This window comes from Natator depressus, chromosome 27 (genome assembly GCF_965152275.1).
Source record: "Natator depressus isolate rNatDep1 chromosome 27, rNatDep2.hap1, whole genome shotgun sequence".
Classification (NCBI taxonomy): domain Eukaryota; kingdom Metazoa; phylum Chordata; order Testudines; family Cheloniidae; genus Natator; species Natator depressus.
In genome coordinates this window covers 11694225-11720898 of record NC_134260.1, presented here as the reverse complement: position 1 = coordinate 11720898, position 26674 = coordinate 11694225, and the positions used below count along the sequence as shown (strand labels likewise).

Below are 26674 nucleotides of genomic sequence, written 5' to 3'. Positions count from 1 at the left end.
CTAGGCCCCGTGGCTCCTTGTGTTGTTTCCATTTCCCTCCTGCCACACCCCGGTCAGACCCAGACCTTGCTTTGTGGCTCAGTGGGGCTGGGTGCAGTCTAGAGCTCAGCTAAGCCTTCTGGTGTGTATTTGGGTAAATAGAAATTCCTGACATTTGCTTTGTGATTGTCTGTGGGCAAATTCCCCTTCTCCTGCACCTTGGGGTGGGGTTGATGGTGAGGCCTGAAGGCAAAGCATAGCCCAGCTGCCTTGGCTCGGGGCCGCAACCCCGTGGCAGTCATGGTGGAGGGGAGTTTTGCAGAATGGTGATTCCTTCCGGCAGAAACCCAGCCCAGCAACTGGGGCCGTGATCCAGCAGAGCCCTTCCATGGGATTGCACCCCTGCTTAAAGGCAAACGTGTGCTTAAGTGCTTTGCTGAATCAGGGCCCGTAGGAGGAGGGCTGGGAGCCAGGACTCCTGAGTTCGTTGCTGCCATTGTATCGCTGAATGACCGTGGGCGAGTCACTCGGCCTCTTCGTGCGTCCGTTTCTCAAGCAGGGATAACTCAGGGAGGGATGTGACACTTCATTCACAATAATTAGCCCTCTTCCTTTTGGGTCCAAGCCCTTTGAGAAGGGGAATCAACATTATTTCCATGTCACCGGTGGGGAAACCAAGGCACAGGGCAGGGAAGTGACTTGCACCTAGTCGCTCAGTGGCAGAGCTGAGCCTGGAACCCAGGAGTTCTGACTCCAGTTTGGTACCTTTTTGACCGCACTGCTCTTTGAGACCCTTGGCTGAAAGATACAATAGCAGGGAACGATGGCATTACTGCAAACTGGAAATTCCTGGACCCGTCTCTCCTTTCCCCTCCCCAGCCAAGCAAAGCCTAAGAAGTGAGTAGGAGACCGCAGGTCATGGGAAGGAGTCTCTTTGACATTCTTCACTCCCCTTCTGAACCAGAAAGAACTCATCCCCCATCCCCCCACAACACACACACTCGTAGAACCTGCACACAATGGTGAGTCCCCATGCCAGCACAGATCCGTAACAGTTTATTAGCAGAGGCAGGGCTGGATTACTCCATTCCTGCGGCAAGGTCAGGGAGAGAAAGGACGGTTTTGTGGTTAGGGCACAGGACGGGCTTAGGAGCGCTGAGTCCAATTTCCCACTCTGCCACCCACTCCATGTGTGACCTCGAGCAAGTCCCTTCATCTCTTGGTGCCTCAGTTTCCCATCTGTGAAATGGGGGTAATGATTGTTCTTTCCTCCCACCCTTTGTCGGTCGAGTGTGTTTGGACTGCAAGCTCTTTGGGGCAGGGTGTGTCTCTTTGTGCACGTGCATCCCGCAGTGCAACAGGGCCCTGATCTCAGTGGTGGGCATTAAAGTAAAGACCTTTGAGGATCTGGGCCCAAGTGCTATCGTAGTAACTATGACAACGACAACTGTTCTCCTAGCACATTATCCCGTAAATAATTAAACCCAAACTACAGACGTGAGCAGGGCACGCTCCGGGAGGCATCCCGTCGTCTGGCTGGGGTTTTCCCCCCATTGTGTTTTGTTTGTTTACACGCTACTTTGCAAAATCCATTCGTGAGCCCGGATTCTCCCAATTCCTAGTGTGACTCAGCGAGGTCTCACCTATGCTGGGGCCACAGCCTCATCTGGGCAGGACCCAGTTAAACAAATGGTGAAAAAGCTGTAGGGTAGAAAAGACCTGCGGTTTGAAACTTGGCTGCGTGAAAATTAGGCATCTCCATGCTTATCTGTTCCAGTTACTACCCTCTACTTACCAGTGATCGGCCAAGGTCTGACCGTCCTTGACATTGTGCTCGAAAAATTACAAGAACGAATTAACCCCATCGCCCTCACCCCAAGAATGAAAATTCCAGCAACAACCCGCAGCTAACACAATTTAGCTTCAACACTGCCTTGCCTGCTTCAGCAAAGCACTTAAGCACATGCTTGTCTCAGAGAGGTTTTTAATGGTTCCCAAGGTCTCCACGGGGTGAAGAAAGCTAGCAATGTCTCCCCCCCATGCCTCCTCCTTTCTCTCACTCGCATGTTCTCTCTGTTTCCTTTCCACTGGATCTGCATGGGAGAAGGGAAATTAAAGAAAGTGATGTGGATTTTTCAATCTTTCCTCATCCACCTGCTTAAGTCCTATTGAAATCCATGGCCTTGTCTTCTTACTTTGTTTTATCTAACAGCTGGTAACTAACCTGAAGTCAAACCTTAGTGAGGACAAGGCAGTTTGTAGCTTTCACACAGGTCAAAGTAAAGGCTACGGGAGAGCCTAGAGTGTACCTGGACCAGTTTTAACCTACGGGTTAAAACTACAAGCTGCCTTGTTTTCACTAAGATTTTACCTCATGTTGGTTCCCATGTGTTAACTAGCACATGCTAAGAACATACCCCTTTTCCTAGCATGGACACCCCATAATGGGACTTGTGCATGCTTAAAGTGAAGCATGGGCTGAAGTACCTTGCTGAATCAGGATGGACTTATTAGTTGCTGATTTGGAGCCAGAGTCCCATCCTGCCCTCCTTGCCACTCGCCTCTGGCCCAGGGAGGAAGAGTGAGGAAACTCTGGCTGTTATTGACCAAAACGGCTTCAATTTTTGCAGGGGTAATGAGTGCCCACAACTTCAGCTGAAATCCCCAGGCACTTGGCACCTTTCAGAAAAATCCGGCTGCTTTTATTTAGGTACCGACCAGCAGGGACCCAAGTTGGAATGTTTTGGCCTTAGAACCTGGTCCGAGCCTTGGCACTCCCGGTCTGCCGAGGCATTAGCCCGGTCGCACTAGAGCAATCTGAACTCTACACTAGCACCTTTCTGGTTATGTGTGTTACATTAACACCTCGAGGTCCCAGCTGAGACCAGGGCATTTTGCTAGGTGCTGTGCAATGCCCCAATGGACAAGCGCCATGAAGGATGGGAGGAGAAATGGGGGCATGGAGAGTGGAAGTGACTTGCCCAAGGTCATGCAGCAGGTCAGTGGCAGAGGGGGGATTAGCGCCTAGCTAGTCCCACTCCAACTCCTGCCGACTGGGCCATGCTGCCACTGTAACATATGCCATTATGGTCACCAGCTTGGTTCTGGTTGCGGTGTAGATCGGGTCTCACTCGGTGCCACGGATCAATTGATTTATGTTGTCCCGGTAAAGGGGGTTTATCACATTCCCCAGGCTGTATTCATTGGCCTAGTTACACCATCCCTGGTGGGAGGGAGGGGACTCCTGGAGAAGGCCCTGGCCTGCTTTGCCACTTGTGTGAACCCACAGGGCCATGACCCAGAAAGGCAGTGATGGAAAGACTGATGCCCCTGCGAGGACAGCGGGGATCAAAGGGGGGGCCGTGGAGGGGCGGAGAGAAGAGAATGTCAAGCAGCAACAGCAGAGATGCATGAGGAGAGCAGAGCTGGAGCTGGGTGCAGCTCCCTCCCCCCCCAATGCCGCTGCCAGCCCTTAAAGAATGAGGCTCTTGTGAGAGCCGAGGCCTCCCCCCGCCCCTGCCCCCAAGCCACACAGCCTTGAAGCACGCAGAAGGGAGAAGAAAACAACAGCCCCAGTCCCTAAACACAAAGGATCAAAGGGAGGTCTGGGGCCATGTGTCCCATGCGCCTGGCACAGCTTGTACTCAGAAGCATCCCGTTCAAAAGGCTTTTTAGTCCGTAGGCCCATCAGGAAGCTGGGGGGCGAGACCTTTAACCCTCCCGTGCAATGTTTCCAGCTCAGGTGGAGAGGGGGTGTGTGCGCCCACCGCTAAATACAGCCACCCAGAGTTTAAAGAAGAGCCTGCTTGGTGCTGGGGTTTCATTTGCTCGTAACAATCACGTCAGGGATAGCCCAGCTCGGAACAATACGAGGATCAGAAAACCAACCCGAAGGCCGCGATTGCTGAGTGGTTGCCGGGAGCCACAGGCAGAGTTTGTCCGGCAGGGTGGGGCCTGTGGCATGACGGCTCCCGATGGTGGCGATGCCGTGGGATCTGCCGTAACGATAACGATGCCTGGCTCGGCATGTGGCAGGACCCGGGCGTCTGCATGTGGCAGGATGGAGGCGTACGAACTCGGCGGGTTTATCGCCACCTGCCCTGAAATGCGCATCATCCCCCCTACGCGCACCATGGCAGACAGCTAACTCCATGGTGGGGAAGGCAGACTCAGCCTTCTGTGAGCAACAGTTTATGGCGGCTAATTCAGGCTCAGCCGTGTCCCAGCTCCAACTCGGGCATCATCATGGTCCGTGCGTTCTGGGTCACCGCTGAGGGGATTCTCAGAGCATCACTGTACTGCGAGTTCTCCGCTGGAGAAGGACCTTCGAAAGAGACCTGTCCAGCCTTGGGCTGATCAGGAAGCCAAGGGAGAGGAAGCTGGAGGATTTATTACAGAGCTTGTCCAGGCCTTGAGGGAGAGGGGGATTGTCTGGTATGTGTTATGACAGTGGCTTATTTGTAGACTCCCCTCCGGGGATGTGGCAGTCAGGGCGTAGGACCGTGCTCATAGCCGGGAGTTTTTCTCTCAGTCCGGTTCTCCTTTTGCTCACCACTGTGCTCTGGGGTAAATAACGGATCTGAATCCACTTGGCCCCTGGTGCCTCTCTGTAAGGCAGGGCGGGTGGCCATAACCACAGAGTTGGGGGTTCAATGATTCCCAAATGATGCCAAAAAAAAAAAAAAAAAAAAGGCCTGAGGCCAGATCCTCCGCTGGTGTAAATCAGCGTAGCCTTGTTGATTTCAGTGTGGAGCCATACCAGCTGTGCCAGGTGAGGGTCTGGCCCCTAGTTTTTAAAGGTGTTTATTCTTTATCTATGGAGAGTTCTGTGTTTTCCTAACCCTGCTCCCCCAATATATATGTGTGTATGCACACCCACACCCAAAAACGCTTGTGTGCAAGCGCACACACACACACACACACACACACAGGTGGAGTGGGCCATCTGGTCCAGCAACAAAGGTTTTCTGTAAGCCGGTGTTCTGGGTTTATTTTCTCTTCGAATCCTCCAGGTTTTGAAGAAAAGGCACAGTGTGACTGGGGGTTATTGAAACGCAGGAACTCCAAGAGAAGTCATCTGGATCCAACCCTCTGGTAACTGTATAGGGAGCTCTGTCTCCAGTCAGGCACCTCTCCCTTCTGACTACCAGACAGCCGCATTTATAGTGTCCTGGCTTTCCTCCAAGGGCCTGGCTGTGTAAAGAGATCAAAGCAGGCCACTGACTCTCTGGTTGTAAATGTACCAGCAGACCTTCTGAACCCTCGTCTTCTGTTTGTACGTGTGTGTGTGTGTGTCTGTGTGTGTGTGTGTGTGTTTTAGTATGTGAGGGAGCAGTGCTCTCTGTGTGTGGACAGGAGGGAGCTGGCAGGCGTGCGAGTCATGTCTGCGTGACTAGTGGTAAATGGATCTCTCCATCCATGCTTGGGCATGCGAATGGTACCACGTAGGTACTGTGTCTATGTGCATATGCTTGCCATGCTCCTTGCCTGCTCGTTACATGGAGCCGGTGGTGAGCTGAGACCACAAGGCTGTAAAATTCCAGCCGTTCTCTCCTTCCCGTCATTCACTGATTTTATTTACGTATCGGATCCTTTCTCCTGCTGCGCTTGTGTTTTCTCTCCATTTAGCCTGATTTATTCATTTATTCTCTCCACCCCTCCATCCCTGGCAAACTTTGCCTTCTGGGTCGTGTTCATTCATGAATTTCCTCCTTTCCTGTCCTTAACCAGGGCTCCATCGAGTTGCAGGTGGAAAGAAGCCAGGACTCTGTTCCCTTTGTTTAAAGTCACCAGGTTAGTAAATGTCGGGGGGAGGAGGGCTGGCAGTGTGTGTCCCCCCCGCCCCTCTTGTTGAATGTTTAATGTTTCACCTCCACCTCCCTCTCCCCACCCCCAAACTCTCAGCTGACTATTGCAGAATCACTCAGCACTAAACCCTTCCCCGCTGCTCTTGGCTACACTCCGTGGGAAGCCTGAGGGCCAGTGCCCCAGAACAGTATTGTCAGATATTAAGGCCATGTGAAGCCAGCACCTGTTCCTTGTTGATGTGGGGGGGAAGAGCCTGGAATGTGGGATCCTATAGGGATGGGCCTTGATTTCTGTACCACTAAAGCCACCACGTTCTCCCTCCCGGGTGGAGGGGGCAAGTCGATGGCAGGGGCGGATACAGAGAGAGAAACCTCTCGATCCAGTTGGCGTCATGTGAAGAGGCAGAACCCTTAGCCAAGCAGTTGTGGCAAGGTGCAGTGCAGGGAGCGTTTAAAACAAAACTCAGAAGCAAGTGAAATTCACCCGAGTCTGTTCAGCAGCAACCCCTGCTGGGTCTGTCAAAATAATAGATTATATTTCTATGGCATCTGTTGGCCTCCAATGTTCTGGGTGTTTTCCTTTGCGGAGAGACAGCTACAGCAAAAGTTTAAACGGGGTTTTGGGTTTTTTTTAAGTGAAAACTGCATTAGACTCTTGTCAATCAGGAGCAGGGGCTAGGATTTTAAATAATAATAATGTCTCCAAATCCATCACGTCGTGCTGCTGTGTCTGCCGGCAAAAGACAGGCCTCGATGCCGCGGTGCTCCTGCGCTTTCTGCACCCCCTTCCTGATAACGCTCTCTACCGGGAGGATCTCTGTGATCTCACCCTCTGAATATCTGCAAGGGGGGGAGGTAGGATCTACAGCCCTCCTCACGCGGCTTCTTGTCCTTTGCCTCATTTCTCTTCAAGGGTAGATCCAGAAATGACACACACCAGCTATCGTCACGCAGTCATCGTTTGTTGTATTTATCTTAACTAAAGCCTTGGCTAAAATCCTGGCCCTATTGAAGTCCCCCTGGGAGTTTTGCTGTCGACTTCGGTGGGGCCAGGGACTTCACACCTTGCTCCCTCAGGGGTTTGAGCCGCTTCTCTAGCTGTACTAGTGTCAATACTGGGTCTGTCTACACCGCAGTCAGAGATGCAGCAAGCGTCGACAGACCTGAGCTCGCTTGGATGTAGCTAGCTCGAATAACAGTGAAGCGGCGGCAGCAGACGCTAGCCACTCGAGTTCATACCCAGGGTCCCGGGCGGGCTTGGACAGCTCAAAGCTATTTCAGGTCCGTCTACACGTGCTGCAGTCGCACCGCTGGCTGCGGTGAGGACAGACTCGTAGTTTCTACGCTCGTGGTGCACATGCTAGTGTGAAGGAGGGTAAGTTGCGTGGGTGCGTGCGCTGGTATGTCTGTCTGTCCGCCGGGTTTGCACTGGCGGCTGCATTCCCAGTGTAAGCAAGGCTTTAAACCCGATTGTGGCTGGTGGGGAAGGACTGGAGATGCAACAATCAAAGCCAGCAAAATGCTGGGGGAGCCAGGCCTCCGTGCATGAAGATAGTGGGAGGAGAGTCCAACCCTTGGAGAGAGGTTGGAGAGGAGGCTGTGGGTTGGGATCTTACCCTGTTCTGAGTCCTTGGTCAGGGGTGTGAGGATGTGACGCAGCAGGGAGTGGGGAGTGTTGACCTGGGAATGTGCCCTGGGGATGGGAGACCTGAGAGCCTGTCACCTGAGCCAGGAGGGGGAGGGGGAGGTAACACCTCTGCCCAGGAATGTGAACAGAGGCTGCAGAAAGGAACCTGCTGGGGGAGTTTAGTGTCAGTTTGGTGCTGGGTGGAGGAACGCAGGGAACCCCAGGGCTGGGGTCTAAGCTCCCTGCTCCCCCAGAAGGACTTGACTGAGGGGTCCTGGTTGTACCCACAAGCTCTGTTTTGGACTGTGTTCCTGTTGTCCGATAAACCTTCTGTTTTACTGGCTGGCTGAGAGTCTCAGTGAATCCCAGGAAGAGGGGTGCAGGGCCTGGACTCCCCCACACTCCGTGACAGGGGGCATGGCCTGTGAGCCACTGAATCTAGGCCCAGTGTCTAGGGCAGGCATTGGCTTTGCGTCATACTTAGCATGTGACCTTTTCAGGCAATTTCTCGTCTCAATTCCCCCATCGGTAAGATGGGGTGAATGTGACCTAGCCACTGTGCTGGGGCTCGTTGTTTGGGGGCCTGTTTGAAATGTTGCTCTACCTAGGCTTGCCCTGGGTCTGTGTGGGCACTGAGAACAGGGGTCAGCTTTTGCTTCGCTGTGCCACTGAAGAAAGAAGGGAAGGACCAAGTGTGTGGCTGCAGAAGCAATACTGGCCCCTAGTCCACAGCTCTGCCCTCTGGATGGAACATCCAAGACAACGGGACAGCGGGATACTTTTTAGTGTCGTCCGTGCAGACGGCTTGTTGACCTGTACCATAACCCGTTATCCTGACACCTGAGTGGGGCTAGCCAGCTAGGAGAGCAGCGAATGGCTAATCCCCTGTGTCCAAGTAGGAATCTGACTGGGGGCTGTGAACTTTGCTTTGTCTTGCTTGTGGTCCCAGAATTGTACATGAAGTTAAACTCCTGTCTCAGAAAGGTTTGCGTCCTTGATGCTCAGCTGGCAAGCAGGTTGCAAGCTTGTTTCCTTGGGGCTGCACATGAAGTGAATCTTGGAACCAGTGCACCTGGCGGTGGGAGCCTGTGGTTTTCTTGCAAGAGTCAATCCCAATTTGGAGGGGCTTGTCCCGTGCATGTCCAGGCATTAAAGCAGGTCCAGTGTAGGTCTGCCACTCATCCCAGTGCTTCTGCGTTGGTTCCAGGTCCCAGAATTGCCACCCACAGCCACCAAATGTCATCGTGTTGTCAAAATGCTCCATGTGCCCTGAAAACATAGCAGTTGTGGTGATGGGGTGTGGGGTTTTGAGTTTTAAGATGTGCTGGTCAGTACTTAGGGTATGTAAAAAACAGTCCAGTGAGAGCCAAAAGGAAGGGTGATCTAGAGGTTAGGACATTGGACTGGGACCCAGGAGGTCCAGCTTCAGTTCCCAGCTGTCACTCTTCCCGGGAGTACCTAGAGTCAGGAGGCACCTGCCCTTGTCGTGGGGAAGTCTTGTCTGTGCTGGCTGTGTACCAGCTTCCCGACTCCACCAGCCTTTGCCACCCCAAGCACTGCCTGCCAGGCCTCCACAGGCCTTCCTCACCCTGTACCGGTCAGTGATAGGCACACGCCCACCTCCGAGTCCTCCAACCACCCCTCTGGAGCTCCCAGCCCCTGTTCCACTGTGCCCGCCCAGAGCTCTCAGACTCCCTGCTCCCAAAGGCATCGTTCACCCCAGCTTGCAAGGTGGAGCTCGGAATCTCCACCCCGCTTAGCACCCAGCACTCGGAGGTATCTACCCAGTGATGCCAGGAATATGTTTATCCTGTCGTTCAGGCGATAGACGCTAAGAATATTGGAAACAAATAGCTCCAGAGACAAAAATCATAACGTGCTTTCTACCTCACAAGGCATCCCCCCTCCTCCTGCAAGACCACTTATCCCAAGTCCCTTTCCCAGCATTCTCAGCCAGGTTGGCTGAGATCTCCCTTCCCTAAGACCAAGCCCGCTGGCAACTTGTCTGCATGTGTGGAAGGGTGCTGCACCCCCAAACATACCATAACAGACCTCTGATGTTCACCTCCATGGATGTTTCCCTCGGCCTGTTCACTCCCTTCGGAAGGCTGCACCAGCTCGTGGCTCAGAATGCTCCCAGACACCTATTGTCTGATGCACAATACACAATGGTCCTCCAGGGAGAGAAGCATCTCCCAGCCCCTGCCTGGAGCAGTTTGTCTCAAGATGAGCTACCTTTGAGTGACCTGATGTTAGCTACAGACCTAGAGAACGTGCTTTTTAGTACGTGTCTGTAACTCCTCCCATATTTTCCGTCCATACGTCTCGTGTGGCGCAGGCTTTCGGTACACACCATTCATGATCCCTTTTGGTGAACCCATGGGATCCCTGTACCCCTGCACCCTCCGCCAGTTGGTGTCCGGGGTCCTTGGGTCACACACACCTTGGGCAAGGCCATGAGGGCTGGATTTTCAGCAGCCCGTAGCAGGTTCCTACTGTGACACTTTGGGCCAGTATTCAAATAGCTGGAGCTGATTATGGGTCTTTTGAAACATGCCCTCCCACATGTCTCTGGGCTTCAGTTCCCACCACTAAATGAGGATAATCATCCTTCCTTTCTCCCACCGGTGACGAGGTCAAAGCAGCAGCCTGGAAAGGGTTAAGAAGCAACCACTGCCTATCACATGGATATATAAGGAGCGGGGGTATCAGGCATACGGGGGAAGAATGTGTCCTTTGGCCCAGGTTGAGGCAGGGAGGCCTCTGAGGATTGTGAGCAGCGGGACAATAAGCAATGCCCCAAAGAAAGGCCCTTAAGAGGATTTAGGTGTAGAGTTGATTTCCCTTCCCTGAAACCAGTCACCAGCCCTGTTTGTGCCTCTCTTGTCTATTTATACTCTGAGCTCTCTGGGGCATGGATCACGCTCTCTGTGTCTGTGCAGCGCCCAGCGCAACGAGGCCCTGAGCTCAGTTGGGGTCTCCAGGGGTGTGGCTGCACTGCCAACCCCTCCCCGCGGCAGCGAGTCTCAGAGCCGGGTCAACTGGCTCAGGCTCATGGAGCTCATGCTATGGGGCTAAAAGTAGCCGTGTAGAGGTTCCCATGCAGGCTGGAGCCCGGGCTGTGAAACTCAGCAAGGGGAGCGGGTCTCAAAGTCCAGGCTGCAGCCCAAGCAGGAACGTCTGTGTAGCTATTTGTAGCCCCATAACGCAAGCTGGAGTCAGTTGACCCAGGCTCTGAGACTCCCTGCTGAGTTATTTTTTTTCTCCAGTGTAGACATATCCTAGGGGGCTAGCTACCTGCACACGAAGCCTGGGCTGCAATTCAGGTTTGAGCCCAAGTCCCGTTTCCATCCACACACAAATCAGGCTGACTCAGATCAGCGAGCACTTAGGACACGGGTCCTCGGACCCTGCTAGGGGGAGGGTCAAACCCAAGCCCTGCTGAGACTCGGGTCCGAACCCTGTCATTTTGCAGTGTGGACGCAGCTCTAGCCGCAGACCTGAGTCAGACGTTCCACGCAGTGCAGCATGAACACATCAGTATGGCTGTGAGACCCAGGTCCAGCAATTGTAAACTGGGTTTACAGGCTTTAGAAACACCGAGTCCACAAGCCCAGGTCCCCTAGACCTGGGTTTATAATGCAGTGTGGACACACCTTGCATGTTACCGTAATACACCTAATACTAATAATCCAATTGATGCATTGGCCCAGTGTCGAAAGGAGACTCTTCCCAGAGTATTCTATCTGAACGCCCACACCCTACTCCACAGCGGGAGATGAATAGTCCTTACACCTTGCACCAAATTCTTTGATGCTGATGTGCCAGCCAGGCCCGGGCCTGGCAACGGCGACCTTGGGCGTGACACGTCCCCGTGCTGTAATGCAGCATCCTGCCCAGAGGCTGGGCCAACCCTGTGTGCCCCCCGCCTGCGTTGTGGATGCGAGGAGGCTAAACAAACCCACCCCACTTTCTCCAACCACCTGAGAAGCCAAATGAAAAACCCACCCGCCAAATGCGCAGTGGAAAACAAGTCGCTTTCCAACCAAGCCATGTGCTCACAGCACCCTTTCTAATAAGCCCCGTCGGCCTGAACTTCAAAGAGACGGGGGGAAAGACCTGCTACGTTTTTCTAACAGCCCTGCCGCAGGGCATGCATCTGCCTCTTCCCATCAGCTCATCAGCTGCCTACCTGGCCCTGGCCCGCTGGCGGAGCAGATGCCTAGATCTGGCAGGCAGGAGGGGCTGGCAAGCTGAGACTGCCCTGGGCTGGTCATGGGTAGGAAGTGCAGTGGAAAGGGAAGCTGGGTGGGAACAATTCCACTGCTTGCTCCTCTTCATCCCAGCAGCTCGTTAATGATTTCAATAATTAACCGCCACCTGATTTGTGTGGCTTTGTCTCCCATTTAGGAGGCAGCCCTCTTGGCTAAATTCGCTGGTTTTTTTTTACGGCGCTCATGTTGTTCTCGTCCACCGCAGATCCTCCTTTTGGCCGGGATGAGTAATTGTCTAGAAATGAGGGAAGGCCATCAAGAGCCAATTGCACCTTATTACCAGCAAGCTCAAATCCCAATCCGGGCACCGGGCGAAGGCCTCTGGCAGCTTCGCAGCAGGATAGCTGATGCCTCTGGCAGCCTGTGGTGCTTGCTAGGTAGTCCAGTCCTTCAGTGGGGGCTAACGTGAGCAATGGTGTATGAGACGAGGTCTTACTCTGACCCCACTTGGCTGGTTGTGCTTGTGGAGAACAGTGAGATCTGTGTGAATGGCTAGGGTGACCGTGTGGTGAAAGCATCTTAAGAGACCTTGGGTCACTTCCCAGCTCTGCCACTGACACTCTGTGTGACGTTGGGTGAATCACTTAATTGCTCTGCGCCTCAGTTTTCCCATCTGTACAGCACAGATGATAATAATCCTTCCTTCATCTGTTTGGCCTCTCTCAGTACAGTGCCCAACATAATGGAGCTTCAATCTCCCTCTGAACGTGTGGGCGCTCACATTTCACAAATAGCATCAGCATCAGTCCCTCCTTTCCTGTGATGGCTACTAACCCTGGACAGTGGTTAGGCCGCTGGTGTATGGAGATCATGGCCTATCCTGCTGACTAGTATTGTCTCCTTGTTTCCTTCCACTCCCCTGTCTGTGTGTATCCATCTCTTGTTGTATACTGACTGTAAGCGCCATAGGAAGGGGCTGTCTTTTTATTCTGTGTTTATACAGCACCAAGCGCGGGGGAGCCCTGGTCCAGGATTGGAGCTTCTAGGCGCCACTGCAGGACAAATGATTGATGAATAGAGTCACAGACTTTAAGGCCAGAAGTCACAGGCGCCGACTTTCTCATTTTCCCAGGGGTGCTTGACTGAGAGGTTTCTGAAACGTTTACCCCTCCTATTGCTTTCCTAAGGGCCGGGGCATTAACCAAGTTTTAACTCTGGGAATGTTCCCATTAAGGACTTCAGATTCCCAGTGCAGTTTCTTTATTTCCCTGCCCTCTGCCATTGTGCAGCATGGCTGTGTACCCTTAAACCGCTGCCTCATTGGGATGCTGACCTGAGAGGGTCAGGCTGAGGTTGACCCAGCCAGCCCCTTGGGCAGCTCCATCGCTGGGCACCTTCATCTGGTCTGCAGAACATGAAAGAGCAGGGGAGAGTGATGAGATCATTTGGACAGCCTTCGGAGACTGCTGAGGATCGGCACTGGAAGGGTTATAGCCGCATGCTGGAAGCCAGTGATTAAAGGCTCGGAGAGCAGGCCTTATAGTGATAGACTCCAGGACCCCAATCTGTTTAGCCTAACAAAGGAAGGTTACAGGGTGAAGCGCCTACATGGGAAACAAATACGTACTGTGGGCTCTTCAATCTCGCAGGCAAAGGTCTGACGCGAGCCAATGGCTGGAAGTTGAAGCTAGACAAATTCAGACTGGAAACAAGAGGCACTGGACATTGGAAAGACTTCTTCCAGTGGGGTGGGTTCTCCATCACTGGCCATTTGTAAATGAAGAACCATTTGAAGGGAGATGCTCTGGTTCGAACCGGAATGAATTCAGGGCAGTCCTCTGGTCTGTGTTGCACAGGAGGTCAGGCTCTGTGATCACAGTGGCGCCTTCAGGCCGGCTGGTCTTAGGAGCTAGGTTCTGGTCCCTAACTTGCTGTTTGACCCAAAGTAGCCAGCTGCCGGATGGGTCTCAGCTTCCCAGCAGGCAGTGGAAAGCTTTGCTGAGTCCCGCTGGCAAAGTGTTTGGAGGCCCCTGGCATGGCTGGGGCTGGGCCAAGTAATGACACTGAGGCCATGGGAAAGGAGATCCCCTCTTCCCCAAGGCGCTGTGAACATGTGTGGGGCCCGTCCTCCGGCCTGAACTGCTCAGGGATTCTGCCCCAGCCCTTTCCTTTCCCTGCGCTCACAGAAATGGGACATTAATGCAGCTGATCCCATCTAATCGCCCTCCCCTGGCGGGCGACCCAGGGAGGAATAATTCACAGCATCAACAGCTTCTTAATAACTCTGTGCTTCAAGTCAATTTCCAGAGCGCTCGTTTGCCTTTTAATTAAAATTACCATTTTCCCAACAAAGAAAAAAAAAATCAACAAACCAACAACAAGCCAGCCTAGCCTCCCTCCTCCTCTCCTGTCTGATGTGGTCTAAGCCTTCTAACTGCAGCGTCCCGCTGGGACCCACTCCTGTCGTCTGTTGCCCCTTCCCTCATTGCAGAGGGGCAGCATTGCATGCGGGCAGCCAGGCAGGCCTCGCCTCTCGGCTCCAGTCTGTGTTATTAAAAGAACTGCAGTGACTGTAGGTGCATTGGGCCAGATCCCCAGCTGGTGTAAATTAGTGGTGAGATGGTTATTCACACCCAGCTCCAGCGTGTTACGTACAGCAGTGGTTGGACTGTGATGGCCAGCATCAATTTAAACTAGGACGGCCCAGTGGTTGGAGCACTAGCCTAGAGCTCGAGTGGACCTGGCTTCAAGTTCCTGGTTTGCCCCAGATGTCTTGGGTGACCTTGGGCAAGTCACTTAGCCTCGCTGTGCATTACTTCCCTATCTGCGTAATGGAGATAATAACGTTCAGCCTTAGGCAGGGGGATGGGCCAGAAATTGTTTGGGATAATAGGGGTTTCAGGATCCTGTTTTTCGCAGCCCTCTGTGACCCGTATGTTCATTTGTCTGTGTGTAATGCAGTCAAATAAAGCCACGTCTTTTTAAAGGAAGAATTGGAGGTAAATTCTGCTCTGCTGTTTGTGTGAGTGAGGTGTCCCTCGGACTCCACCCGAGGCGTGTGTGTGCTTATCTGAGGGCAGAACTGTCTGACTGGGGAAGAATGGATTTCCGGTGGTAAATTGCAATAGAAAGCCAAGCTGGTCAGAGGAGGGGCACCATGGGATACAGGGCAGCCAGTCCAAAGTACTGTCGAAATCTTGACTCAAGCCTCCCCGCCTCCCCCACATTGTAGAGTGGGTTCTTCTTAGTAACATCCTCTTTTCTGCTTCCCAATTTCAGAGGGTGAATTCTAGCTCCCTCTCTCCCGCTGACGCCCCCTTGAATTCATCTCCGTCAGTAAACTCAGTTGTTATTTTTAATTGGCTTCTCTAGAGCCTTGGCTGTGACTCTAAGCATAACACGAGCTCCCGCCATCCCGGATTGTCCCCTGGGGAGTTCAGGGAGTGTGTCCCAGGCCTGGGGGTACCTGGGGCCATGTGCCTCTTTTAGGTGGAGGAAGAGGATGAGAGCTTGTGGAGGCCGGGAATGGGTGAGGTTAGCCCTGGGACCCGCCGAGTAGAAGCTAGCAGTTGAATGAAGTGGCTGAACTGGGGTCAGCGGAGGTGTGGCCACGCAACCAGCAGCCAGAGGACTTGCGTTGACACTGGACCACTGGCAGATCAGAAGAGTGGTGAGCTCACTGTGACTGTCACCTTTCTGGCAACCTTGGGGAGGGTCTCTTTCCTTATCAGCGCCTCTCCAAGCCAGAGAGGAGGGAGAGACGGTGTTGCTGAATCACACCCAGAATCTGGGGCTGGGGAGGGTTCCAGATTCCTATGGCCGGACAGTTTATTAACATGAGGGGAAAAGCCAAGGCAGCCGGTTACGAAGCTCGGTGTGACCAGAACCCTTACTCAAAGCCAGCTGCGCATGGAGTGGTGACAGGAACGGTGCAGGTGGGGGCTCGATGAGGGATTAGAACAAAGAACTGCGAGTGGCTGTAAGATGCTCCCCTTCTGACCTGCTCGTGCTTCACACCTGCTTTGCACTGGTGTCCGTGGTTACACGAGGTGCAGGACAATGGGGAATCAGGCCCGCCGTGGTGGTGTTCAGATTCCCAGGGGCTTTTCCCACTTCACGTACAGTGTATCTTTCACCACGGCCAGAAGGGGGATGGGGGGGGCATTACCCCCAACTGCAAGCCTCGGGCGGGTGTGGAATTTGCCCCCCGATGCGCAACCCCATTGGCTTGACTGGAGCTGCCCCCCCAATTCAGAAGTCAAGTGACACCTATGGACTTGGGGCACACTGCCTACTCCCAGACCCCCGGTCTGTAGCAGTAGAGCTGACGGTAGGCTGGATTGAAAGGATCTCTTCCCCCTCTCCAACTCCCCAAGCCTGCTTAGTGGCCCCACTTCCATAGACTGCTGTTTGCTCTTTCAGCTGGACAGCTCAGCTGTTCATCGGCTGATGCCTGGCGACCTGTGCTCTGTGTGCTACTCATCCTGCTGGCACCTTGTCCAGGCAGCTTCAGACCACGTCCAGTGTCTGTTTCCTCTAATGACAGCTATGTAGGGCACTTCCCACTAAGGTGAAGGGGAGTGAAAGCGAACCAGCCGGATGGGGGTTGCATTCCAGGAAGGCTGAGCAGCGTCTTGGCTGGGGCAGCAGGCCCGGCGTTTGCACACCCTGGGCAGAGATCGAAATGGACAGTGCTTTTCCTTTCCCCCCTCTCTGCCAAGGAAGGAGCACGGGCCGGGAGCACTGCACGTGTCCCACCTGTGTCTTCTACGTGACAAGGCAGCGGAGCGTTCTTGCATCCAAATGCATCCCGAGGTTGAGACAGCACTCGCCCACTCGAGGTCGTTCTGCTCTCCTGGTTGCTGACATCACACAGGGCCTCTGACATGCCGGTCAGACCGTGGGCATCGCAGGCACTGAGAGGTGATGCAAGGAGAGTCCAGGGTCCTGGGATGTTGTTTATTAAAAGAGAGACCAGACTCTCAGGGAGAAGGAAAGGATGCTGTCTTTGGAGAAATTTGAGTTTTCATTTGGGCGTAGAAAGCAGCCCTGCTTCCTTCAGTTCTATGTGCTGGTTTTAGGGGTTTCACCCTGGATGTGCTGGCATCTGGGACTCCTTGCCACATGGACCTATCTAGGAATTTGCTAGTGCACATGGTCCCCCAGCCCTGGATTATCTGAGCTGCTCACACCCCTCGTGAGGTAGGGAAGTATCCTTACTCTCACCTTACAGATGGGGAAGTAAGGCACAAAGAGGGACTTGCACCAGGTCACAGGGGAAGTCCGTGGCACAGCTGGGAAATGGAACTCCATTTTCCTGAGCCCCAGGACAGTGCTTTGACCACAAGGCCATGCTTCTTCTCATTGTCGCTAAAACTCTCACCACATCCAGCAGGTATTTCCCTGCCGTGGAGCGTTGCGCACAGCCCGCGAAGAGAGGCAGCGTCTAAAATCTGGCAGAGATCAGAGGTTCAAACTTTCAGCCTCAGCATCAGCTGTCTGCAGGTCCCAATCAAGCCCACAGACCTGGGGAACGCACCCATTTTGCACATGCGGGTGCCCAGCTGCCTGATCCGGTGCGCTTGCATGGGCTGGTGCAGTCCAGCATGCGTGGACAAGACCGGGGTAAAAAAATTAAAACCAGACATTAGGGTTGGGAAATGCATCCCTAAATGTGGGCTGCTCTGAGTGCTGGGGTAACCCGCAGCAGGGGGGGCTGCATTTAAGGTCAGGCTTGACAAAGCCCTGGCTGGGATGATTTAGTCGGGGATCGGTCCTGCTTTGAGCAGGGGGTTGGACTAGATGACCTCCTGAGGTCCCTTCCAACCCTGATATTCTATGATTCTATGATTCCTTTTGTCTTTGGCAGGGAGCAGAGACCAGCACCCTGGGTTACACCAGAGCCTGGGATCAGAGCAGCAGAGAGAGCAGTTGCAAAACATAGGACTGCGGAAAGGGAGGGTGGGGAGGATCAGAGAGGAGCCCCCTCCCCCTCCGTTCCATATTCAGAAGTGTCTGCAATTGTACATTGACAGGTGCAGGGCTGATGAGCTTCAAATCTGTCAGTGCCGTTGATGTATCTATAATTACTGTCTGATGCGCCGGAATTAGACGGAGAGCTGAGTAGCTTGATGCAGACACTGGTGCCCTTGAGTGCCAGGGTCAGGTTTAGCCGCAGTGACACTGTGCATGGAATGGAACCCCCAGGTGGCTGACATCCCCCCACCCACCCACCCATTAAGGGAAGGGCACATGAAAGTCACCCCCATGGGGAGCGGCTCCACCACTGCAATAGAGATAAACCCTATGTCGGGGGGCTCACAGGTGGCAAATGGGATGCTATATTTAACTAGTCCCCTTGCCCGGGGATGTGCAATAGATGCACTGAACTGTCGCTAGGCTTTGTCTGAAATGGCAGACCAGTCTCTGCATCTCCCTCACTCTCAGGCTTCTGGGTGGCTCATCCCTGTTCTTAGTTGACAGCTGGTGGGTCTAGGTGACCAGCCTCTCCTGGGTAAATCGTTGAAATTCCCCGTAGGTGTTGCTTGTCTTTTCCCCCGTCCTTGGAGCTGTGGATCCCAGCACCCCGTGAGGAGGTGGGGAAGCTACAGTTAATAATAATGCTGATGACAGGTCTGAAGCTGTTTTACCAACATCTCAGGAATTAAGCCCGGTCATCCTGATTTTGCACGTGGGGGAAAAACAGACACAAGGGAGAGGATTTAAGAAGCACTCAGCAGAGGCAAACTCTGCTCCCACTGATGCCAATGGCCCGGGACGGAGCAGTGCGAGCCCAGGGCTGGAAATCCTGCCGGAGTGGGGAAGTGCCCAAGGTCTCGTAACAAGGCAGCTGGGAATAGAACCCAGGAGTCCTGAGTCCCTGCACCCTGCACTACCCTCCACGTGCGCACAGCTGGGTTCTCAAAGGATGTAAATCAGTGTAGCTCCAGGCACAAATGATTTCCACCAGCTGAAAATTTGGCCCTTGGCTGCCACACTCCCCTTACTGAGGAGTCGTATAAAAAAAGCTCCCTTTGGCCAGTGGCTTCAGATCTGTGCGTGGTCACCAGTCAATCTGCACAGGGGGGATTTATCAGCCACCCCCGGCTGTAACCCTGCTGTCTTGTGTCCTCCGCCATTCTCCTCTGCACACACAAGCCTTCTGTTGCCAGCCAGTCTTGACTTAAGTGAGGGCTGCGCCACCCTGTGATTAGGAACTGAAGCCCTTATCGTGGTCCAGGTCCTGTAATTCACATCACAAAAACCAATACATGGGAACAATTTGCAATCATTTAGCAGGAAGAGAGCATCCGGGACCTCAATTAAGCTATTTGTAAATTGTTAATTTAAGCATCTCGCCCAGATGCCTTAAATTACTCCCTCCCGTGGCTTACAAATGGGCAAAGAGTGCAGAAATATCAATGGAGCAGTGGGGAAATGGCATTTAGTTACCGTTTTCGGCAGTGGTAATAATACTGTAGCTAACAGAGCTTTGATTTAAAGCAGAGTAAGCCAGGGCTTTTTTTGAAGAAAGATCAGCACAGGAGCAGAGCCTGGCGAGAGGTGAAACGCCTGGAGGGGGCCGTCAGGGGAAGATGGGGACAGCTCCGCATCCCTCAGAAGACTCAGAGGCGCCGAGCGCTCCCAGCTCCAGCTGAAGCTGATGGAGCTCTGAGGTACTCAGCACTTGGGACAAATCAGGCCCTAAGTGACTCCGAGAGCATGAAACCCACAAGGGTGGAGAGTTCCCTGCCGGTTAAGGAGCTAAACGGTCCCCACATTGAAAGAGCTCCCGGGCCTAGGCATTCTTTGTCAGTAAATCCAGGGTAAAGATTAGCTGAGCTGAGAACAGGTCCCCCGTTGTGCTAGGCGCTGTACAGAGGTAGTGAGAGACAGTCCTTGCCCCAAAGGCTGGCAGGAGAAAACAGAGAGACAGAGAAGACAGATGCCTGCCTCCAGGCCACGCTCCAGAGCCAGGCACAGAGTGTATCGATGCTTCTATGTTGTACTGACACAGGTTTTCCCCCTTACCAGAGACGCCCCTGATCAGGATGGTCCCTGCCATGGGAACCAGTGACCCAGCCCACGTTTCATTTCCAAGAGCTGGTGATTTGTGTCAGTTTATTTAACAGAGGCCAAAACACTGAAGTCTTGACTAGCTGCCTCGTGGAAATCATGGTCATTTACCACTGGGGAAATAACTCCACGGTGTATGCTTGCTTCCCAGAGCGTTGGGAGGTCACCTCGCACGGTGGTTAAGTGCCTCTTTTGTCTGTGTCCCAGGAAGTGACTATAATAAACTGTCTCTCTTTTACCTCCAGAGCTATTGTGTTCCAACAAGTGCACCTGTTTCGCGTCACCCCCCTCCTCCCTCCCATCTGTTCTATAATGGTCTGGCTGGTCAGGTTGACTCTTAATGATTGCGAGCCAGATCCTCAGCTGGCGTGGATCAGCGCAGCCCTGCCGACAGCGATGGGGTGGCGCTAATTTATTCCCGTTAAGGATCTGTCCTTGCATGTTCAAAGTGCGACATGCAGCAGGGCTCCCTGTTAAAGCTGTCGGGGATCTTCTGTCTAAAAACTCCTCCACGGCTCTTTGAAAATCTACCCCGTCGGCTGTCTTGGCTGAAGAGGAGAGTAGAGTGTGCATAACCCATTCTGCCTGATTTGGCCCCCTGAGCGCCAGCCCTGCACGCACTTGCTGCATGTCTGCTGGTAGCGGGAAGATGCTTTCAGTCCTAGCTGTGCTTTTCAAGCTTCCCAGTCTGGTTGCAGTCAGGCTGGTGGGGTGAAGGGTGGGGAGATTTCTTATCCCCGCCCTCTCCATGAAGCCAAGCCAAGCCTGGGTGCCTGGGAAGGATAGATTTTTCCCTTCCATGTCCTTCAAGAACAAAGTTTGAATGCAGAGGGCTGAGTCTCTCCGCCAGGCTTCTTGCCACCAGCTTGCAGAGGACTAGGACTACCAGTATTTCAGTCCAGGGGTGGGCAGGTCAGCTTGTTAGACACCGGTCTCGTTTCCAAGGCCCGATCCATCTGGCCGCTCTCCCCGCTTTACACACAGCTCATCCTGAAAGGCGGGCCCAGCCTGCCATCAGCCTGCCCAGATACAGCCTTGCTGTCTTCCTGGTATCGTTTGCATCCCCCTCCATTGCTGCAGCGATCACGGCTCCAGACACATGCCTGTCATTCCTTCGATAGAGCCAGCATCCCTTGTTTGATTTCTGCAGGCACAGAGGTGATCAGTTGATTTACGACAAAACGCTTTCAACACTTCCTTCTCTAGGTTGGGTCTGTTTATTTTAGCATCATCAGGTTCCTTGGTGCTGTGCGAACACCGAGGAAGGCATGGTCTTTGTCCCTAGGACATTACAGTTTGAATTAAATAGATGATCCACTTGAAACACATTAACACACCAGATGATTGGCGAAAATCCAGTCTCAAAGCAGTGTTAAGAGATTCTATATAGGCTAATTATATCCTTCACAGATTAGCATTTAAACCCTATGCTGCTGTAGGATCTGCAGCCCATAATTAATCCTACACCAGTTCCAGGATGATTGGGCAGAGGTGCACTTCTCAGCATGCATGGTCTTGATCATGCACTTTCTTCCAGTATTGTCTAGAATGGTTGTGTGTTCTAAGTCGGTACATACTTCCTGTTTCCTGATCACTGGATGATTACCGTTCTATTCATTCCCTCTGGGGCACCTGGCATTGGCCACTATTGGAAGACAGGACACTGGGCTAGATGGACCTTTGGTCTGACTCAGTGTGGCCGCTCTTATGTTCTTATGTATGGGAATCTATTGTGGGTTACACAATACGCCACCAGATCCTATCCCAAACCTCTACTGGAGCCTGCCATAAAACGATGAATCATTCCCTCCAATCTGAACAGCTCAAAGTACGTCAGAAAGAATAATGAATTAAGCCTCACACGCGGATAAGGATCTTCCTCATTTTACAGATAAGGGAGCAGAGGCAGATATGCAGTGACTTGCCCAAGGTCATGCAGTATGTCTGTAGCAGAGCTCTGGGAACTGAAGCCAGATTTTCAGCCTTGCATCTTCACCATGGGACCTGCACAAGGTGGGTTCGAGGTGATGCTCGGTGCAGATCCTGGTTTCTGTTCAGCAATGTGATACAGGGTACACACCTGCCTTTCTGGAGCAGTAGCATGAATGGTGAAGTGCTGATGCCTTCTCTCTGGGGCCTCCTGTCTATTCATGGCCTCTTCTGTGGGAGCGATATGGGGAGCAGTTTCTAGAGGCAGGGCTTGGTTACTGCCTCCTGGCATTTCAGTCCACACCTTGCCAGGTGAAGATGATCTATAAGATCAAACAGTGCAGCAGGCAGGCAGTGTGCATAAATCCCATTTCCCCCATGTTGCAAACACAGGGCCAGATCCTGAGATGGGCTGAGCACTAGCCTCTCCCATTAACTTCATCCTTCAGAATAGTCCTAGAGCACAGCCTGCTGTCTTCTGGGCAGAGGGGGGATTATTGCTGGGGCTAGCATACTCACGCATGGCGGCATGTGTCAGCGTGGGATAGGGAAGGCACCTCTGTGCTCTGGTATAACTTCCCTAAGATAAAAGAAAAGGAGGACTTGTGGCACCTTAGAGACTAACAAATTTATTTGAGCATAAGCTTTCGTGAGCTACAGCTCACTTTAGCGGATGCCCGCCTGAGCTCATGAAAGCTTATGCTCAAATAAATTTGTTAGTCTCTAAGGTGCCACAAGTACTCCTGTTCTTTTTGCGGATACAGACTAACCCGGCTTCTACTCTGAAACCTTCCCTAAGATGTGGCCCAAAGTCCCTTCCATCTACTGCTTCTGGAGACAGTTCACACTAGCTCTTACATGTAACACCTCTCTCTTATCCAGCACTTTCCCTGCCCAGATCTCCAAGCAGGTCAGTATTATGATTTCGGTCTTATGGACGGGGCAACTGAGGCCCAGAGAAAAGAAATGACTTGTCCACACCAGGGCCAGTGGTAGAGATAGGATTAGGATCCTGGTCTCCTGGCTCCCAGTCCATTGCTCAGTTCACTGGGCAACACTGCCCCTTAAGCATCGCTGGAAATAAAAAGAAACAAGAATTTCTTTTAAGTCTCAAGATTTTCAAGCCAACCTCATGATTATTTTTTAGGGGGGTGATTCATGATTTTTGAAGGCAGAAGGTGAACAAGGCTACTCCCAGTTTCCTGTCAGAATGTTAGACGAACAGGAGGGTTCCCCTCCAGCCGAGATCGATACCTGCTGGCCCTCACCTTCTCATGATAAAGTGCTTCCTTCTCTCAGTCTGAGCTCTGGCAGGTCTCTTTCTCTCTGTTGATCAGCTGGCCACACCATGCCCCCTTTCTCTTGTGGACAAACGCACCCTCTCTCCCCGCCGCGCCGATAAGGCTCTGCCTTACTATGCCGGGTGCGTTTGAAACCCGCCATGTCATGTTCATTATCATATTCCCCTCGTCCTGCTGTCACTACACACAATGGCAGCCTTCAAGCCAGTGAGTTTGCAGGTTATCAGCTCCCGGGTTTAAACAATGCGTTGTTGTTATTTATCTAGCCGCTCCTGATGTGTAACGGAATCTGGTTTTCGGTGCAGTTAGCCTCGCCGTCTGTCTTGTGTTGTGACAAAAATCGACGCCGGGCAGGTGTGTTTTGATTCCCATTGTCTAGTACCTGAGCAGGAGCGGAGATGAGGCTGCAGAGGGGGCACTGCACAAAGACAGAGCCCTGGAGTGGGGTACAGATGTGCTGGGGACCCTCTTGATTTGATCCTGGCGCTGCCATTTTCACATTGTCTTTGCCTAAGGCACTGTCTGCACTACAAGCGAGGGCTGTGAGTCCCCCCATCTAGCTCCTAGTGTGGACAACGTAGCCTGAGAAACACAAAGGGGATATGGCTAGTGCCTTACAGGTTCCAGTCGAGATCCGAACCCCATGGTGGTTTATCCAGCAGGGAGCGTCTCTTACAGGCTCAATAGGCCGGGCAGCCAAAGGGTGGGGAGAAAGGAAGGATTAATATCCCCATTTCACAGATGTGCACAGAGAGATTAAGTAACTTGGCCAAGGTCACGCTGGGAGTCACTGGCAGACATGGGAATCGAGCCCAGATCTCCTGGGTTCCAGTCCAGTGCCTTAACTACAAGACTCCAGCAGAGACCTTTCCTTTCCTGGTGATGGAGCAAGAAGGGGGAGTCCCCGTATTGAATTAACCCAGAATGCTCATGATTTATTGCCCCAGTCAGCAGTTCCTCCTGGATGCAGTTGAGAATCCCTGGGGGTGCATGCAGGGGAAGAAACCCAGGACTGAATGAAGACTGAGACCAGATTCTCCCCCCACACCCACACACAAAAGATGGTGTTTCCTTCATGATGTTTCCTTCCTTCCTTTCCGAGTGGTACAGCTTGGGAGTGTGTGAACAGGTGTGTGTGTCTGGGGGGGAGGGAGGGATCAGAGTCTAAACCCACTGATATCAGTGGCATAACTTCTACAGACTGTGAGCCACCTATTATTAATGATTATTTGTATTGTCACTCTTGGGAGCTGCAGTGATGAACCAGAACCCCATTGCGCTAGGTGCTGTACAACTACAGAACAGAAAGACAGTCCCCTCCCCACCCCAAAGTGTTTACAATCTAAGTGGTGCTGTAGCTGTGTTGGTCCCAGGGCATGAGAGAGACAAGGTGGGGGAGGTCATACCTTTTATTGGACCAACTTCTGTTGGTGAGAGAGACGAGCTTTCGAGCCACACAGAGCTCTTCTTCTGGTCTGGGAAGGGTACCAGAGTGTCACAGCTAAACATAGGATGGAAATGATTGTTAAGCATAAGGAGTTAACATGTGCTGCAAGAGAGAACCTTTCCCAGACCTGAAGAAGAGCTCTGTGGCACTCAAAAGCGTGTCTCTCTCACCAACAGAAGTTGGTCCAATAAAAGATCTCACCTCACCCGCCTTGTCTCTCTACAATCTAAGTCTAAGTCAAGAGACAAGACCGTCTAATGGGGGAGTAACAATGGGACAATGTTGGTCAGCATAATAGACAGTGGTCATAGAAGGCTTAATCTTGTACCACTGAAGTCATGGGAATGTTGCATGGACTTCAGTGAGAGGCAGATCAGGCCCTCAGGGCAGGTTTCTGCAGCTCAGGGCCGGGATGCAGCTCCAAGCGCAGCCTGAATTGTGTTGCTGAGGAGAGAACTCCCCCAGGTTACATCCCCAGGCTGGTTTAGGATTCCCTGCTGTCTGTTTGAACCCGAGAGGGTGCGTGACCAAGGCTCTGGGAGCTGCCTGGCCACTCGCTGACTTCTGAGTGCAGATACAAGCCTTACCGGTAACCGGGCATCTTTAGATGCTGGATCCTTTCTTTCTACAGGAGGTTTTTGGGGCAGCAGGGGATGGCGAGCGTATTTGCTCTCAGTCTGTCTGGGAGGGGAGCTGGAGCATATGCTCTGGATCGTTCCATGAGCTCAGCCCCACCCACCACCAGCATCCAGTTGGCAGGTCCCAGCTCCAATTGATGACTGTCAATTCAGATACAACAGCAGGCCCTGCCAGCTCTCCCTGCCAATGCTAGCCTTGGCAGATGTTGCCTTCATCCTACTCATTTGGAGCGGCAACGTAGCCTTGATTTCTCTCTCCCACAGATCCCTTTCCTCTGCCAAAGAAACCGAGCCACCTCTAGGGCGGGCATTGCGTCTCCACGGCACTGCTGAGCCTTAAGGAGTCTTCATTATTCAAAAGTGCACGATCAGCCTTCAGCCATCTCGGTATAATATGAAATTACATAGACCCCTATCTATAGATGGAGAGTCATTTGGCCATACAACATTGAAAGGGGCTTCTTGGCTTTATTGGGCTCAGTCTCACTTCCTCACTGTTTCCAAGAGGAGCTAATCCTCCTGGTTCCAGAGTATTGTCGCCCTCTGAGATGGAAAAGGCCTTATTATCCATAGATCAGTTAGTCCGTCTTGCAACCGATGCAGGAGTATTCCTGTTCAGGCCAGTCTACTTCCATGTATCCCAAGCGATGGGTCATCTTCCACTGACCCTACGCTGTTCCCTAGTCGGACTGATCTCACCATTAGCAAGTTGATCAGCCTGGGTTCCCCAGGTTCTAAATATTTACCCCCCTGTCCCACCAAAATCTGCTGTCCCTTCTTGCTGTTTTACACCCTTGAGGCATCATGTCTGCCTTCCTCGTTGCCATTGAATCAAGACATACTGGTAACCACTGGGTCCTCAGTGGGAAATCCGAGCCCCACTGAAATCAATGGGGCCAGAATTTCACCTGTTTGAGTCTTTCCTCCATAATTCAGTCCCCTCAGCCCCATAAATACCTGTTTTGCTTTAGTGAAGTCACTCCAGTCAACCTGCCTTGGGGATGCCCAGAATTGAAAGCCCTGATGCTGAGTTCTACCTCTTGAGCAGCACAGCCCGGGGGGAAGAGGCACAGGTGCCTTGGGAACTGCTCCAACTTAGGTTTCCTACATCATCTCCTTACAAAGCTAGCACCAGAGCAGCCAAAGCAGAGTGTAGTCCAGACACGCCTCCCCTGGCACAACCCCACCCCACCGGCTGCTGGGGAAGAGATGGTGTACGGCCATTGTGCCAGCAGTGGGAAAATTCCTAGATGCGGGGGCTGAGCTGGGTCTTGGCAATAGGTATACAGGGGCTGCACCCCAGCCCAGAATTGGGGCTGAAATCTGTGCTCTAGGCACACCCATTTCCTCGGGGAATAGGTGCTCTTCGCACAGGCAGACCTGTTACCTCTCCTGGAGTCCCCTCATTTGGCCAGCCAGGCTCTACCTTGAATTTCTTTGTGCTTGTTCAAGACAAACCGGAGCAATCACAGCCCCTTTGGGTCCGCAGGGGAATGTCCTGCTCAGTCTGGAGGCAGAACTCATATGAAGACATTGCCTTGCATGGGCCAGTAATTGATATTAAGGGGTTTTTGAGCTTCACTCAAGCCTGAGCACCAGGAGGGGGATTTAAACCACAGCAAAGAGAAAGCGCCTTTCCTGATGAGATATCACCTG

The 26674-nt window shown here is 52.7% G+C and overlaps 1 protein-coding gene across 11 annotated transcripts in view; it reads left to right on the top strand.

Annotated features, from left to right (window-relative positions):
- The window catches only part of SRCIN1 (SRC kinase signaling inhibitor 1), a 180503-nt gene that overhangs the window by 18853 nt on the left and 134976 nt on the right, over positions 1–26674 (top strand). For 8 of the 11 annotated variants that reach the window (XM_074940901.1, XM_074940899.1, XM_074940905.1 and 5 more), the window contains exon 2: positions 5710–5772. The exons of the other annotated variants lie outside the window; for them this stretch is intronic. In XM_074940901.1, the coding sequence (XP_074797002.1) occupies positions 5710–5772 (63 nt within the window). The remainder of the gene's footprint in view (positions 1–5709; positions 5773–26674) is intronic. 11 annotated transcript variants of the gene reach the window in all.